The 16,287-nt window shown below is 46.1% G+C and overlaps 1 protein-coding gene across 1 annotated transcript in view; it reads right to left on the reverse strand.

Annotated features, from left to right (window-relative positions):
* Positions 1-16,287, reverse strand: part of PCOLCE2 (procollagen C-endopeptidase enhancer 2) — a 60,029-nt gene that overhangs the window by 24,710 nt on the left and 19,032 nt on the right. Inside the window, exon 3 of the mRNA XM_079101093.1 lies at positions 1,488-1,743. Within this exon, the coding sequence (XP_078957219.1) occupies positions 1,488-1,743 (256 nt within the window). The remainder of the gene's footprint in view (positions 1-1,487; positions 1,744-16,287) is intronic.

Below are 16,287 nucleotides of genomic sequence, written 5' to 3' on the forward strand. Positions count from 1 at the left end.
TAGACTTTGTTGACCTTCTTGGCTCTATCGATTATTGTTCTTTCACTAAACTTAGAAAGAAAGCATTATTTCTTCAATTTTTTCATGCAGTATTATCACTTCTTCTGGAACAAAAATAGCAGATAGTTAAGATCCTCGATGTGGTCTTGGAGGATCATCTTCTTCCATTTTTCCTCCTGGTGCTTCGGCTTGGATATTTTCATTTAAGCTCACTGACTCTTTTTCTGCCATCTCCCATCTACTTTTCAGCCCACCAGGTAAAATTTAAAATGTTGGATTCTATATATCTTCTAGCTCTAGAATTATCACTTTATTCCTTTTTTTTTTAACAATTTCTGTTTCTGTTTATTCTACATATATTTCCCTTTAAGTCCTGAAGCAAATTTATAATAGCTCTCTCAAGTGCTTATTCGCTACTGGTGACATCTGCGTCATTCTGGGTCTTTTTTATGGACTGCTCTTTTTCCTGAATGTGCACACACTTTTCCTAATTCATGACATGACAGATGCTGGACATTATCAATGATATACTCTAGATTCTGCGCTGCTTCTATGAAAGTGAGTTTTGCTGTAGCAGGTATTTAACTTGGCTGGAGACAAAGTCTGTCTCCCGACAGTGGGTGGCAGCCGTAACCTCTGTTCAGTTCTTCGTCTTCCACTTCCAGGCAAGGCCGACCGGGTTCTCCCCCACATAGGAGAGCCAAGCTGTCAATGATTGGGGTGCATCTTGTACATATACTTCGTACCTCCTGCAGCTCCCTGCGAGGATCTCCTCCCCAATGGTCTGGCTGCTGTCAACCCTTGATTAGACCCTCTGATGCTCAACCCTGACCCAGGAATCGTCTCAGGTGAAAGGCTGGACACATGCTAAAGCTCACCTGCCACAGCAAATTTCAGGAGTTTACCCTTGGACGTTTCACACGGACTGACATGAAAATATCCCAAGACACAAAATAACGTGAACGGATGATCACCCACAGGTTCTTAACAGGCTGTTATAAAGTACACCAACAAACCCACAGAAAGAGATGGAAACCACCGGCATGGCTACTTCTGGAGGGGTCCTGGCAGGGAAAGGGGTGAGTCTGCACATCTCTACGCGAGCAGAGGAGAAGGCTTCACATTTCACTCCATGGATTTCTATACTGGAATTTTTACAAGAATGTATACAGGCTTTTAAGAAGGTTAATGGTGTCTTGATGGTTTAGTGTCATTCCTGAGCTCTCTGTTTGAACTGCTCTTAAGCTTTAGATAAAGAATAAACACGGGGGCTGGGGCTGGGGCTCAGCGGTAGAGTGCCCGCCTAGCATGCGTGAGGCCCTGGGTTTGATTCTCTGCACCACATAAAATAAAATAAAGGCACTGTGTCCACCTAAAATAAAGAATAAACATTTATACGGTGCCAAGAACGATGCCTAATGCTTGTGGGCATTCAGTCACCGTGAGCCACTGTTACCGTCATTATTGCCGTCGGGTGGGAATGATACCTCTCTCGTTTGGCTCGGCAGCAGAGAACATGGCCATGAAGCCATTGCCAGCTGTGTTGGCATCGGAAATCATCTGCACCATCATCTTGTTGCTGCTGGACACCAGGGCTCCGGGCCGGAAGGTGCCGCAGAAGCGCCCGATGCGCTGGCCGTTGGCGTGGCCGTTGTACACGTCCACAAAGTCATAGCGGCACAGGTTGTCGCTCTCGAGGTCGATGAATCGGAAGTTAAGAACGACGACTTTTCCCTCCGGAACCTGCGGAGAGAGAGGCCCAGTGGAGGACGGTCATGAAAGGAGGCTGAGGCCTTCGCCAGCACCCCAGCACAGACCTGGACAGACGGAAGCTGGGTTCCAGGCTGGGGTGCAGTGTGGGGGCAGGGTACCTGCCCCATGTGCCCCAGGTCCTGGGTCCCCTGTCCAGCACCCCCCACCGGAGTCCCCCAGAGGATGCTTTCTCTTCTCCCAAATCTGAAGTTTCCTAGCATACAGCATTTTTAATAAAATGCACATACTTATTCTTTTTTGGCAATTCCCAGATTCACTGGGGCACACAATCTTATACTTTTAACAATTTATCTCCACAAAGCTGAAAAATATTGGGTTAGTCTAACTGATAAGTCATCACCCTTCTGACTGGCCCCAGCTCATATCTGAATATTCTAAAATGCCACGTCCCCCAGACACACTGCGTGGGAAAGAGGCATCTGCAATGTAATTTCTTACAAATGTTACAAAAGGATAACTTCAACATCTAGAGTGTTTCCATGGAGTTCACAGGTAAGGCTGATTTGGCAGTCATACAGTTAATCAACCCATAATTCACTTGGGTCCTGATAATCTGGATCAACATTTGTATTCATTAAATTAACTGAGTAATTACAGAATCATCTCTTCTTCAAGTTAGTGAGTTTTATGAAATTTTTATTTGTTGTCCAGGTGAAAATTTTATAGATGAGGGAGACTTGAAATATAGTGCACTAGTGACTACAGAGATCATCTTTCACTTTGTCCTAAGATTTTCTTCACATAATCTCCCCCGTATAATTCTTCGGATGCTTCCTTCCTTCCTTGTTCTCTCAGTAGGGAGAAAAAGGCGGCTACAAAAAACAAAGAAGAACCAAACTAAATAGCTAGGAAAGCACTGGTAGGGTTCTCAGGTTATGGAAGTGCCATCCCTTCCCCAGTTGCAAGACTTAGTCCTGTCTTCCTTCCATTGCTCAGAGAGCCCTTCACGTCTGTTTCACCCTTTCCACGAGATGACATCTCCACTGAAGAGCGCGAGAACCTCATTCTGGAGAAACTCGCTGGAGACAGGACGAAGAGCAGTGGTTAAAGAAACCACACTTACAACCCAGACTGACCGGTTGCTAGTCATCTAAGGTCTAAGGTAACTGAGACTCAGGGCACAGAGGCCCTGTTACCACCAGCACAGCTTCCTGCACCCCTGAGCCCAGAGCCAGGAATTTGTTTTTCCTATAATAAGAGGAAGAGTTTCTAGCGCTATTTGCACTCTCTCTCTCTTTCTCTGTCCCTCTGACTCTCTCTCTCTTACTTACACACACACACACACACACACACATGTCCGCATGCACACCATGGTGCAAACTGTACCTTAGTATTAAAAGGCTTTGCCGTGGTGCATTTTAATAGCCAAAAGCTTCTCTTAAGGATGGAAATATCAGAAGCTCCAAAGTCACCGCCTAGAAGCTGACAGCAGAAAAGCACCTGAGCTGTAAAGAAAGCTCCCTGCTGTAGGTCCCTAGTTTATTGTTCTGCATGTAACCTCTATCCAGTGACCAGAAATCTATCAAAATGCAATGCCACATCTCAAAGCTGAAAGATCAGAAAGTTCCCCAGCAATCACTGAAAAAAATCCTGGCCATGGAAAGTATTTCAAACTAATCTGGTTTTTTTTTTTTTGGTACTGAGGATTGAACTCGGGCACTCAGACACTGGGCCATATCCTCAGTCCTATTTTTAAATTTTTGTTCAGAGTCAGGGTCTCACTGAGTTGCTGAGCTGTTGCTGAGGCTGGCTTTGAGCTCATGATCCTCCTGTCTCAGCCTCCGGAGCCACTGGGATCATAGGCGTGGGCTAAACTCATCTGGTTTATGGTTGCATGAATAATGAGGCCTGGTGCCAATGTACAGAGGGTAGTTCCCAGCCAGGGAACCTGGAGAAATCCCCCCCAGAGTGAATGGAGATAAAAAGGGAAGAGGTCAGGGGTACAGCTGGGGACACTGTGGTGTCCTCAGGTCTGAGAGATGAGGCAGAACCAGGTCAGGGACTGAGCCAGAGAGCAGGGGCAGCCAGAAGGGGCGCTGCCTGAGCTGCAGAACTCGAGGCCCAGCTAGGGAGGCCTGAGGCTGCAGAAGTGCAGGGAACACCAGTGGGTTCAGAGACGAGGATGTCAGCAACCAGAGGTAACTGCTGGTTCTCACAAGCTGATCTGGTGGCACCATAGAGACAAAGCCTGATAAGAGAAGGACTGAGAGAAAGTGGGGGGAGAAGACCCTGCTGTGATGAAGATGGACAAGCGTTTGAAGGGGTGATGCTGTTCAGAGAGAGGAGGGAGGCTGGAAGGCGAGGTGGGCAGATTCACCGGCCTGCGGTGGGATGTGCTCAGGAGCGGAGTCTGCATGCCGAGGGGAGGGCGCTGGGCAACAGGCTCAGGGCGGGAGGAGGCACAGGCAAGGTGGGCTGGGCCAGGAGGCCTGGATGGGTGAGGGGGTGAGAGCATATGGATTGTCCCCCCCCCCCACACACACACTGCTTTTGTTTTCTTGGTGAAAAGGAAACAAGGTCATCAGCAGCAAGTGCAGATGGGAGAGAGCCCGCGGGAGTCTGGGACCAGAGAAGGCCTGCAAAAGAAAGGCAGCAAAAATAAAATAAAAATAGGCTGGGAATGTGGCTCGGGGGGTAAGCGCCCCTGGGCTCAATCCCTGGTGGCGGGGGGACAGAGCTGAGCAGCTGGGCACCCTCCGAAGTCACGCACTGAGATCGAGACCGTGGAGCAGGGAGGAGGAGAAGGAAGGGAGGGGCAGGAGAGCAGAGGACAGGGGCCAGGGAGTGACCTGAAGGCAGACCACAGGACCTAAACTGTTAGATGCCAAAGAAACTGATGAGGGCAGAGGAGTCTGGACTGCCAGGACGTGAGGATAAAATGGGAGAGGAGCGGGGAGGTGAGGAAGGATGGAAGGCAAGTTCACCAAGGGAGGGGCCGGCGAGGAGACCCAGACACTGAAATCACCGAGAGTCACAAAGGGAAGAGTATGGAAGGCAGGGACTAACCCAGGGGCTGAAATCTGCAAGAAAGAGGAGGACGAACACCCCAGGCCTTCAGATGACAACCAGGCAGGCAGGGCGGCAGGTTCCACTGGCCAATTCTCCATTCTTAGATAGTGCTCAGGTGTTTTAGTCAGCTTTTTCTTCACTGTGACCAACAAGGTACAGGAGGATTAGTTTATTTGGGGCTCACAGTTTCAGAGGTTCAGTCCACAGTCAGTTGACTTAATTGCTCAGGGCCCAAGGTGAGGCAGAACATCAAGGCGGAAGGGCATGGCAGAGAAAAGCAGCTCAGGACCTCGCAGCCAGGAAGCGGAGGGAATAAGCTTCACTCACCAGGGACAAAGTACAAACCCCAAAGGCTCACCCCCAGTGACCCACCTCCTCCAGCAATACCCTACCTGCCTACCCTTGCCACCTAGTTAATCCATGTAAGTGGATTAATCCACCAATTAGGTTATAGTGCTCATAATCATTTCACCTCTTAATGTTCTTACATTGACCCACACGTGAGCTTTTGGGGCAGACCTCATATCTGAACCATACAACAGGGAATTCTGTGGATTCTGACTTGTAGTCATTGCTGAAATGGACCACAGGCCTTTATTCCAATGGGGTAAATTACTCATTCCTCAAAGTTCTTTACTTGCTCTCATTTCCATGAAAAATTGAGGTTTCTCTAGAAATGAATCACAAATATGTTCAGCAACATATTTCAATAAGTTCAGTAACTGTGTTACCTCACTGCAATTTTGTACACCTGTTATTCCAACAACTCTGAAAAATGTTCTTTTGTAACAGAACAGAGGTGATCTGTACCAGTATGGATCTACAGTAACCAAAGATGTAATCCTATATTGAAAGCCAAAAAGAAATTATATTATAAATGAAAACACACTGCTGTGAATCTTCTCAATACAATACAGTGTCTGCCCTTCATTTTTTATATGCACAGTGAAGGTTCATATCTTAAAAAACTTTTTGTTGTAGATGGACAGCATGCCTTTATTTTATTTTATGTGATGCTAAGGATCGAACTCAGTGCCTCACACCTGTCATGCAAATGCTTTGCCACGCCCCACCCCAAGATTCTTTTTATAGGAGCATCAAACTGCATCTCAAGTCCTGTGATGCAAACTTTGGTAAGAGTTCCTGACTGCCATTCGAAAGGACTTTGGAAAGCTTGTTCTTGAAGATAGCTTTCCACATGAAGAATGTAGTCTATAGTCTTGATTTTTCTTTGATAAGGATAGTCTTAAAAGTACAGAAAGATACATCGAATAATATAACATCCAGAACCATCCAGAATTGACTTCTGTTAAAATTTTGTCAACACATTTTTAGTCTCCTTTAATAAAATAAATAAAACATTTCAGAAAAAAATGAGGTTTCCTGGGCTCTGGGGCTATAGCTCAGTTAGTAGGGTGCTTGCCTTGTGTGCACAAGGCCCCGGGTTCAATCCCCAGCACCACAAAAAAAAAAAAAAAAGAGGTGTCCTTTGTCCCCGTCCCAGGCCTCATTTCTTCCTCCTTTCTCAGAGAAACCACAGTCACCAACTGGCTGGGTGTCCTTCCCTGCCACTCAAAACAACTCACACACATGGGTATGTATAGGTGCAAAACATGCAGCTGTGTTTTTCAATGTTCTAAAAATTAAATAGTTGTACACAGTTTTCTACAAGCTGAGCATCTTTGAATTTTCTGGATGAGGAAGAAAAGAAAAGGGGAAAGATAAAAAATTAAAATTAAAATACACAGGACCTTCGCAAGCTCTGCCCTTCACCAGGAGGGAGTGTCCACTTCTGCCCTCCTCCCACTCCTGCTTAGGGTCTCAGTTCCACGGTCGTGCCTTCTGGGAGACATTCCCAGATGTCCTTCAGCCCCCCGGGTGGGCTCTGCCCAGTTGGCAGCCCACCTGCCAGGCCTCTGAGCCTGGGAAGGCCCAGCCCACCCACTCACTGTGATAAAGATGGTGCTCCAGGAGGCAAAGGGCCCCCCTGCCTGGCTCCCTGTGGCGCCCCCGACCTCTGGCACAGCGCACAGCCCCAAGAAGAGACTGCACATCAAAGACACTCGTTACACAAACGACTCCACTAGGCACCAAGCAAAGCCAGCTGCCCTGTACAACCTGGACAGGCCCTCCCCTGGCTCCCCGGCTCTTGTCCTTCCTACCCTGCCCACAGCCCAGCTCCAGCCAGCCACTCTCCTCTCTGTCATTCTTCACCAAAACAAGACACAAAGCGTCCTGGAAACTTTATATTTCAAATCTTCTGTAACTGCTAACACTCAACACAAAAACTCAAGGAGCAAGCTTTTTTGGTGGCAATTAAATGAAGCGACTGTTTGGGGAGATTGTATTGACCAGGGATTCAATATCTGCCTGTAGGAAAACAGTCTCCTGTCAGGCCCTTTCCTATCAACAGCTGGCTCATGGAGGCCAAAGCCTAGCACTGCAGCAGTGACCTCAGCTCACCCATGGCCCCTGGGATGTCCTGACCGTCACCGACACAGGTGCCAAGTCTCTCCAGGCTGGGGCTCCTGCCAGCAAACTGGGGAACTGCGTTTTAAGCTGAGGGTTTGCACTTCCAGGATACTGTGAGCTAAATGGAAACAGGAGGCGAGCGTTGTTTTGAAGGGGACCTTGCTGCAGAAATGGGAAGCTCCTTGGATCTGTAGCTTTTCTTCTCCCAATCTGTTAGTTACTACTTTGAGCAAAAAAGATCTTTTTTTGCAGCACATCTAATTTTTTTTAAAAGCCATTGTTTTAATCTTCTAAGATTTCCCTTTTCTACAAACAGACCTGTGGTAACTCATGCTCTAAAATACAGCCCACAGTTTATTTATAGGATGCTAAAGAGGCCCCCAAGCTCAGGGTCACCTTGTAGGCATTGCCCCCCCAAATGTAAGCCAGAAAAATTTATATACAGATTATGCATAAATATTTGGCTATCTTTCAAGAGGAGGACCACTCAGAAGCTTACAAGGCTAGTATTAAAGTGTACAATTCATGTGTACACTTTAATACTAGCCTATTTAAGAGAAATGTTGTACATGTTTAGAAAACAAAACATGTAATTAGTGGAAATAATATGTGATATTATGAGCCAGGTGTGGGGTGCACACCGGTAATCCCAGCAAGTTGGGAGGCTGAGGCAGGAGGATCTCAAATTCAAGGCCAGCCTCAGCAACTTTGCAAGACCCTGTCTCAAAATAAAAAAATAAAAATAAAAAGGGCTGGGAATGTACCTCAATGGAAAACTACCCCTGGGTTCAATTCCCTGTACCAAAAAGAAAAATAGGGGGAAAAAAAAACCAATATTATGAACATTTTCTTTTATTGTTAGGAATTTCACCCAAAAAAAAAATTTTTTTTTTTTACCAGTTTGATGTCAGGGAGGAGGGAGGAAACCCCATCCACGTCAAGCCCAGGCCACCAGCACCCATGGAGATACAGTCATACTACCCTTCTGAAAACCACCCAAGACCTTCCCGTGGCATTTAGAACAAGATTCCCATCTTAATTATAATGCTCACCTGCAGTGGATTGGATGCCAGGTATTTTTCTCAGCACTATACACGCAATACTTCATAGAACTCGCTTTAGCAACCATAGGCAGGTGGTGTTATTGTCAGCCCAGAAACTGAGGCACAGAGCGGTGAAGGCCCTGCATGATGGGGTCCTTGACCACCTCTCGTCTTTCCCCCTCATTCAGCAAGTCGGCTGTCGAGCTGGCCACTCCTCTGTTTAAAGAACCGACCACGCTGGTTCCTGCCTCAGTTCCTTGCAGTCTGGTCCCTGGGCTTGGTACGCCCTTCTCCTTCATATTCAAGTGTACGGCTTTGCCTCACTGTCGAGGTCTCAGCTCAAGGGTCACCTCTTCAGAGAGGCCTACGAGTCACTCAGTCACTTATCACACACGTCACATAGCCAGGTCGTTTCTATAGTATCTTATCAGTCATCTCATCACTGGAATGTAAGCTGCAGAGAGCAGACTTTTCCCACAGCTGGTCCAGTGCAAGGCTGTTACAGATGCTCAGAAAACTATTCGTTGACTGGATCTTTATAATCTTAAAAAAAAGAAGGTGCAGGCCACACACCTACTGCTGGTATATCCATTAATATAAGAAAGTAAACTCACTTAAATGTGCAGGCAAACATTGTTGGCACTCTTATGGGGAAGAAGAAACAGCTCAGAGCGGCTACAGTGACTTGCCCAAGGCCACCCAGCAAGTCTGTGGCAGAGCCCAGGACTCGCACCTGGCTGTGTTTCCTGTGACCTGGCTGTGGCACAGTCCAAGGAGATGCTCCCAAATCTCGTTTCTTCTCCTGGGCCCACAGACGTCAACATTGTCTCCTTCACTGGGGCCACGTGACTGGGTTTTTGTCAGTAGAAGGGAGAAGGGAGGGAGGTCCCACCTCCAGGCACAGCCAAAGAACACCCTGCACGGTCCTTCTGGAGTCCTCTGTTTGCTCTAAGGAGAGGATTTGGAGGAGGATCAGGAGGGTCTAGGAGCCGGCAGGCACCACTCAGGGAAGGGGCTTCTGATGGAAGGAGAGCTGCCCGGACAGCACCCGACTGCACAGGACTGTGAGGTAAGTAAGAAATAAGCAGGCACTGTGTCAGGCCCCTGAGAGTTAGGGGCTTGTTTGTTAGAGAAGCTTTGTACCCTGTTAATGACCCAGAGAGCGACGTTCACCAGTTGTTCTTACCCAGCACCTCTGTGATAGACAGCTGTCACTTTACTATTTTCAGTGCTACAAGTTTTATATAAATCAACAATGTGTTCAACACCATCAAAAAGGTGTGAACAGGGCTGGGGCTCAGTGGCAGAGGGCTTGCCTGGCACATGTGAGACACTGGGTTCGATCCTCAGCACCACATTGAAATGAATAAATAAAATAAAGCTATTATGTCCATCTACAACTAAAAATATATATTTTTTTTAAAAAGGTGTGAACAGCCAGGGAGGTGACAACTTTGCCTAATCCTCAACTGCCTGGAGTGTACTTGGCAAGCTGAATTCAGTTCAAGGCACCTCTTTAGAGTGGACACAATTTGGAGCAATCACAATGGTGGGAAAATTCACAATCACCAAGGTACACTGTGTTTGTCAGTTTTCTACCACTGTGACAAAATACCTGAGATAGTTAACTGATAAAGGAGGAGAGTTATTTGGACTCCTGTTTTCAGAGGTTTCAGACTATGGTTGGCTGGCTCCATTGCTTTTGGCCCTTGACAATAAACTACATCACGGTGGAGAGTATATGGTAGAGAAAGCTGGACACCTCATGGCAACCAGGACACGAAAGAGAGATCGGGGAAGGGGCGAGGGTCTCGCCATTCCCTTCAAGGACACATTCCCAATGACCTAACTTCCTTACACTCGGCCTCATCTCCCCGAGGTCCTACCACTTCCAATGGCCACATGGGCTGGGGTCCAGTGGCCTTTGGGGACATTCAAGATCCAAATGATAACATCCATGCTGGACTTTGGATGTTCCTGCAAAGACACTCACCCCTACACCACCACCAGGATCACCCCAACTGTTAAAAGAGTCTGGGGAGCTGGACAAGAGGCAACCAGCAGCCACCAGTGCTGCTTAAGCTGAGCTAAGAAACGGGTCTTGACCGAGGACTTGGCCGTGAAATAAACAGAGGTGCCTCTCCTACAAATGCTGCACGAGGCAAAGAGGAACGTGTCAGAGAGGAGGGACAAGCTGTGGCCGGGCCTTGCAGGGCTGTGAGGCCAACTAATCTCAAGTTTGCCACGAGGAATACAGATGGGACACGAGAAGGAACAAAGCAGAACCAGAGAAACAGGAACTCTCAGGCGACGACGGGCGGGCCGGGGAGATGGGCAGCCGAGCCAGGAGCTAGGGCCTGGGTTCTGGCATGAAGTGAGGAGCATTCCTTTCCACAGGAGCTTGGCCTGACATTGTCACTAGAACCCCCACGTGGATGTAAGTGGTGGATATGAGGAAGTTCTGCAGTCATCATGCACTTTCTTGAGAGCAGGAAATTCACTACCTAACTTGTCATTCAACATGAGCTTTCTTTTTAGCTCTTGTTCCTGAAAAGGTTTCCTGCATAATAAAACAGCACTGCCAAAGAATGAAATAAAGAGCTGTTGGTTTATAACAAGCAATAAATTTCAAAAACACTCTAGCAAGAGCATTCAAGCTACCTGTTCGCCAGCAGGACAGTTCCTTTTCCCAGCATGCACTGCATCTATGCCAAATCTATATTTTCCCATGTTTCCCACAAAAGCAGCCAAGTGTCCCCTGGTGGCTTCATGTGTCTCACCAGCCACGGCTCCAGCCACAGTGCTGGAACCTCGAGTGGCAAACAGGAGCAGCAGCATTGAATACTGTCCCTCTGCCACCCAAGTCCAGAAGGACTAGCTGCAGTGTATCCTTGAGAAGTATTGCCTGTGTCAGGAAAGGGTGGGGAAAGAGACCAGTTCTCACTGATTATTTTTGCATTTAACCCCACGTTGGAAAGAGTCCTCAGCACTGCGTCTGTGCCTGCCACACTTCCACAGGAGACCACGCAGAGGACGGAAGTGAGACCATGCAGAAGATGGAAATGCAAAGTAAAGCTCTACTCAACACATCCTGGGTCATTCTAACGCAACTCTTCAGAGTAATATCTCTTTAAAACAATGAAAAATCCATGACAAATGGAAAATCACATGGGATGCCCAAATGGGAAGGACATATTGGAACGTTCCAGGACAAATGAGGACATATGGCCGCCCAGGCCTTCGGGCATCTAGGCCTCTCCTCCACCATTGGAAGCTGCCCAGATGGATCCCAACACCCCCGGGTAAATGAATGAATCACTGCTGGACGAACAAAGGATGAAAGGGTAACAGAAAGGCTTCAACCCCTTGAGGATAACGGAGCTCAACGCCCACCCGTCGGGCACTGAGTCTCATCGGCCCGAGGCCCTCCACTGTCTCGAGTATCTGTCTACCCAAGCGTGCCTGGCCCTCTTCCTTTCCACCTCTGTGGGCTCACGCCTGCACTCCTTGCCTGGATCTCCCACTGCAGATTCTCAACCCCACTTCAAAGTCAGGAACCTGGTCTCCCCCGCCCCTCCTCCCAGTGCCCAGACCTGGGGAGACTGTTCCTTGTCTCTGGCTCCTCCAGAGTCTCCGGCACCCACAGGTGGCACAGGGGCCTGCAGCTCATCCTCTGCCTCACAGTGGCAGGACTGTTCCGCAGACTCCTCTGTGTCTGAGTAACTGAAGCAGCTGGGGCCAGGCATCCAGAAGGAGCAGGGAAGGCCACGATGGAGATGAACAAGTTTCCTGTCTTGGTTTCAGACACTGTGGTCTCAGGTGTATGATACGAACAATTTTAGGATTTCTGTGTCATTTGCTTACCTGGCCTCCAGTAAATAATTATTCATTAAATACCAGCTGCCAAAATAGCTAGAGTAAAACTTAAATTCCATCTGGGCATGGTGATGCATGCCCCAGCAGCTCAGGAGGCTGAGGCAGGAGGATCTCGAGTTCAAAGCCAGCCTCAGCCATCTTGCAAGGTTCTAAGCAACTTAGCAATATACTGTCTCAAAAAATAAAAATAAAAAGGGCTGGGGGTGTTGCTCAGTGGTTAAGTACCTCTTGCACCAAAAAAACAACAACAACAACAACAAAAAAAAAACCACACCTTGCCAGTCCCTCAATCCATGTATACAGGATGGTAATCTTTTTAAAGTAAGGATACTAATTTCTTTTAGTTGTGTTTCATGACTGCAGATAGGTCGTAAAAATTAAAACTAGCCAATTTCTCTACATCTTCCAAAGGAAAAAAAATTGGAACAAAGCCCTTAAGTCATTTTAGGACATTCCTTCAATTCTCCCAAAGTTGTCAACATGAGTTGATCCAGAACAGAATAACATGACTTGTAGAGATTTCTGGGGAAAAAGTGTCCCCACCCTCAACTACTCGTACATGCTGTCTGACAGCAATCTTAAGGCAACAGATGTCAAAGCCAGGAGCCTCTTGCTAGCAAGGGTTACTTTGTCATGTAGCACTCATGTCTTCTTAAGGATGTGTGTCTGATTTTTTTTCTTCCAAAAATTTTTATTATAAGATACAGCTGATTTCTATTCAATGACCCAAGGGAAAAAAACTGAACTTGGCATTCTTGAGAAAATACTGTAATCTGTAATTTCATCAGATAAATCTGTAGTGAATCAGGAGCACAAGATCATACTAATATTTTGCTCAGAATGAGAAACAAAAAGCCTGCCCTTCTGGGAGGAGAGAAATCAGTCAGGTAATAAACACATTTGTGACAGAAGAGATGCACATGTGAGCCCACGTGTCCTCCTGAACAAAAGAAGTGAGGTTTCCAGGGTGGCGTCTGGTTGCCACAGAGAGAACTGAATCTGCTTCAGAATCCAACTTATATATAAAAAGTTAATATCCACAGTGTATAATCTAAATGGCACCATAAAGCTTAGAAAATAATGGTCCTCGCCGTCCTCCCACTCCTGATACCCACTCCTCAAGGACGACCCATTTAACTCTTCAGTTGTTGTTTTAATTCCCCCTGGAATCCATCTCTTTGTTTCTTAATAACAGGCTGTGCTGCCGTTTCTTGATTTACCCTTTTTAATCTTGATCTTTGTGTTTCCTGTTATTCCCTCTTTTCCTCCATCAAATTTCTAGTTAAATCAATACTTAGAATTTCTATTACTATGACCACATAAATATTATTCACTATAGAGTCAAACCGTTACATTTCTTGTACCTTTTTTTTTTAAACCAGGGATTGAACCCAGGGGTGTTTGAACCACTGAGTCACATCCCCAGTCCTTTTTATTTTTTATTTTGAGACAAAGTCTTGCTAAGTTGCTCAGGGCTTCTTGTGCAATTTTTTCGTTTTACCTAGAGCTAATAACTGCCCGTTTTAAGGTTTGCTTAGTTTTCTAGGTATGTATCACTAAAACCCCTCTCCGTAACGGTCAGGCCTACAGTTTCCATGTTCTTCTTGGAGATGGCCTTCTGGCACCCTCCATCTTCCTTCCCTGTCCCTGCCCATCAGGACTGGCTACTCACAACTGGCAAACTGGAACTTGGCTTCATCACTCACTCAGGAAACCACCAGGGCCTCTTCTTTCTTTTTTTTTTTTTTTTTTTTTTTTTTTTTTTAACCTGCTTCCTTCCCTCATTATGCAGGAGCTCATCCTCCTGCAGTCTTCTTACAAAGGGTGCACGGAGATCAAATGTTACCATCTTGAGTATCTCAAAATGCCTTTTTCTGTACTCATAGTTCTCTGCCACTTTGGGAGATACAGAATTTTGTATTTAAAATGTCTTTCATCAGAATTTCAAAGGCATTTTCCCCCTCCCTTATAGCTCCCCATAGTTGATGCTGTTCTTTCAACATGATTTCCCAGCCTCTAGAAGCTTGTAGAATTTTCTTGTTTAAATTTAAAAGACATGTCTTGTCTTTTTTCATTCACTGGGCTGAGTGTTATTTCTCTGGTAATTCCCTCCTTCCATAATCTCTGTTCTTTATGGAAACTCTCATAATTCAGTTGGAACTTCTTGGATAGATCCTCTAATTTTCTTATCTTTTCTCTTCAGTATTCTTCTCCTTTTTCTCTACTTTCTATCATCTTCAAGTTTGTCTTCTAGTCTATTAAGTTTTTGTTGCTACTAACAAGTTATGAATTTCCAAGAGTGTTCACTGTCTATTTCTTCAGCATCCTGGTTTTATGTACATCATACCTTTTTAAAATCTCTCTGAGGATAAGAAGGATAATTGTTTGATATTTTCTTCTGCTTTGCAAAGGTCTCTGTTTCTTTGGAATTTTCGTTTTCTGTCTGTTCAGGGCTCTGATCTGCCTGTAAGAGGCTTTCCTTGAATGTTTAGGAATTGCCAACTGCCCATTCCTAGTCAGAAGTGAAGGGAGGCTAAGGAATCTCTGGGGCAGAGTTTGTCACCAATGTGATAGAGACAAAAGGCCTCCCAAATGTATCTGGATGGAGGTCCTTTCTCTTTTCTCTAAGATCCTTCGGTGCCTTGTCTGAAGGGCACAGACCTTGCTTCAGCTTTCACGGGAGGAGCAGGGTTCTCGCCATTCCGTACACAGACTTTAATATAATTACCCTAACCTCAGTGCTGCACCCTGGCCTGGCCTCTTCTGGACTTGGCACTTCCCAAGTCCACAGCCCTCTGGTTCCCAGAGTGAAAGCATAACCTGGATGGAGGAAGAGAGGGGAGGCGTAAGGAAGGCAGCTCCTTGCTGCCTGGGGTGAGGAGGGAGCCTGGGAGGGTATCTGCCCTTACAAAGCCATTCATGCATAACTCCAGTTCTTAACCTCACCCTCAACTCTTGGTTCACATGGTAAATGTTTAACTTTAAAAGAAACTTTTCCAGCAGGTAAATGGATGGAGTTGGAGAATATCATGCTAAGTGAAATAAGCCAATCCAAAAAACCAAAAGTCAAATGACTTCTCTAATAAGTGGTTGGTGATACATTACGGGGGCAGGAGAGGTAAGGGAAGAATGGAAGAGGGATGAATTGTGTAGACGGGAATGAGGGGTGGGGAGGGGGCAGGGAAGGAAAGAGAACAGAATGAGACAGACATCATTACCCTGTGCACATGTGTGAATAAGCAAATGGTGTGACTCTACTTCATGAACAAGCAGAGAAACCATAGTTTTACTCCATTTGTGTACAATGAATCAAAAAAAAAAAAAAAAAAAAAGAAAAGAAAGAAAAGAAAAAAGAATGTTTCCGAAGTGGCTGGGTCATTTTACATTCCTACCCGCAGTGAACAAGAGTTTCAATTCCTCCACATAGTCAACAACCAGCACCTGCCATTACCTGTCTTTCTGATGATAGTCATCCTAGTGGTGTCAAACGGTACCTCACTCTGGTCTTTGCATTTCTCTAATGACTAACGATGCTAAGCGTTTCTTCATGCACTTATTCCCCATTCACTTATTATTTTTGGTGAAATGTCTGTTCAAATCTTGAGTTTTTTTTTTTTTTTTGTCAACCCTGTCACACTTGTCAAATACAAATTGAAAAGCATCAAAACTTAACTTGTGGGGTTGGGGCTGTGGCTCAGTGGTACAGTGCTTGCCTGGCATGTGTGAGACACTGGGTTTGATTCTCAGCACCACAAGTGAAATGAAAGTTTTTAAAAAATAAAAGTAAATTAAAAAAAAAAAACTTAACTTGTAATAAAGATGAGCATTTGAGCTACACTGCGAATCTGGTTTTATATAGTCATATTATGCCAGAGGATGAGGCCAGGCACCCCAAACAGTGTGCTCAGTGAAGGTGCTCTACACAAAGCAGCAGCGAGCTGGTGACAGCATCTCCTGGCCAGGGACACTGCTTCTCACTTCCATTTTTGGATCAGCCATAATTTCTACAGAGATAAAAAGAAACAACACCCTGATCAGGACAGAGGGCTTCTAAGAGGACGATATGAAAAAGCAAAAGCTAAACCACCTGGAGGCCTGGGGCATAGCCTAGTGG

Source organism: Sciurus vulgaris, assembly GCF_902686455.1.
Source record: "Sciurus vulgaris genome assembly, chromosome: 10".
NCBI classification, from domain to species: Eukaryota; Metazoa; Chordata; class Mammalia; order Rodentia; family Sciuridae; genus Sciurus; species Sciurus vulgaris.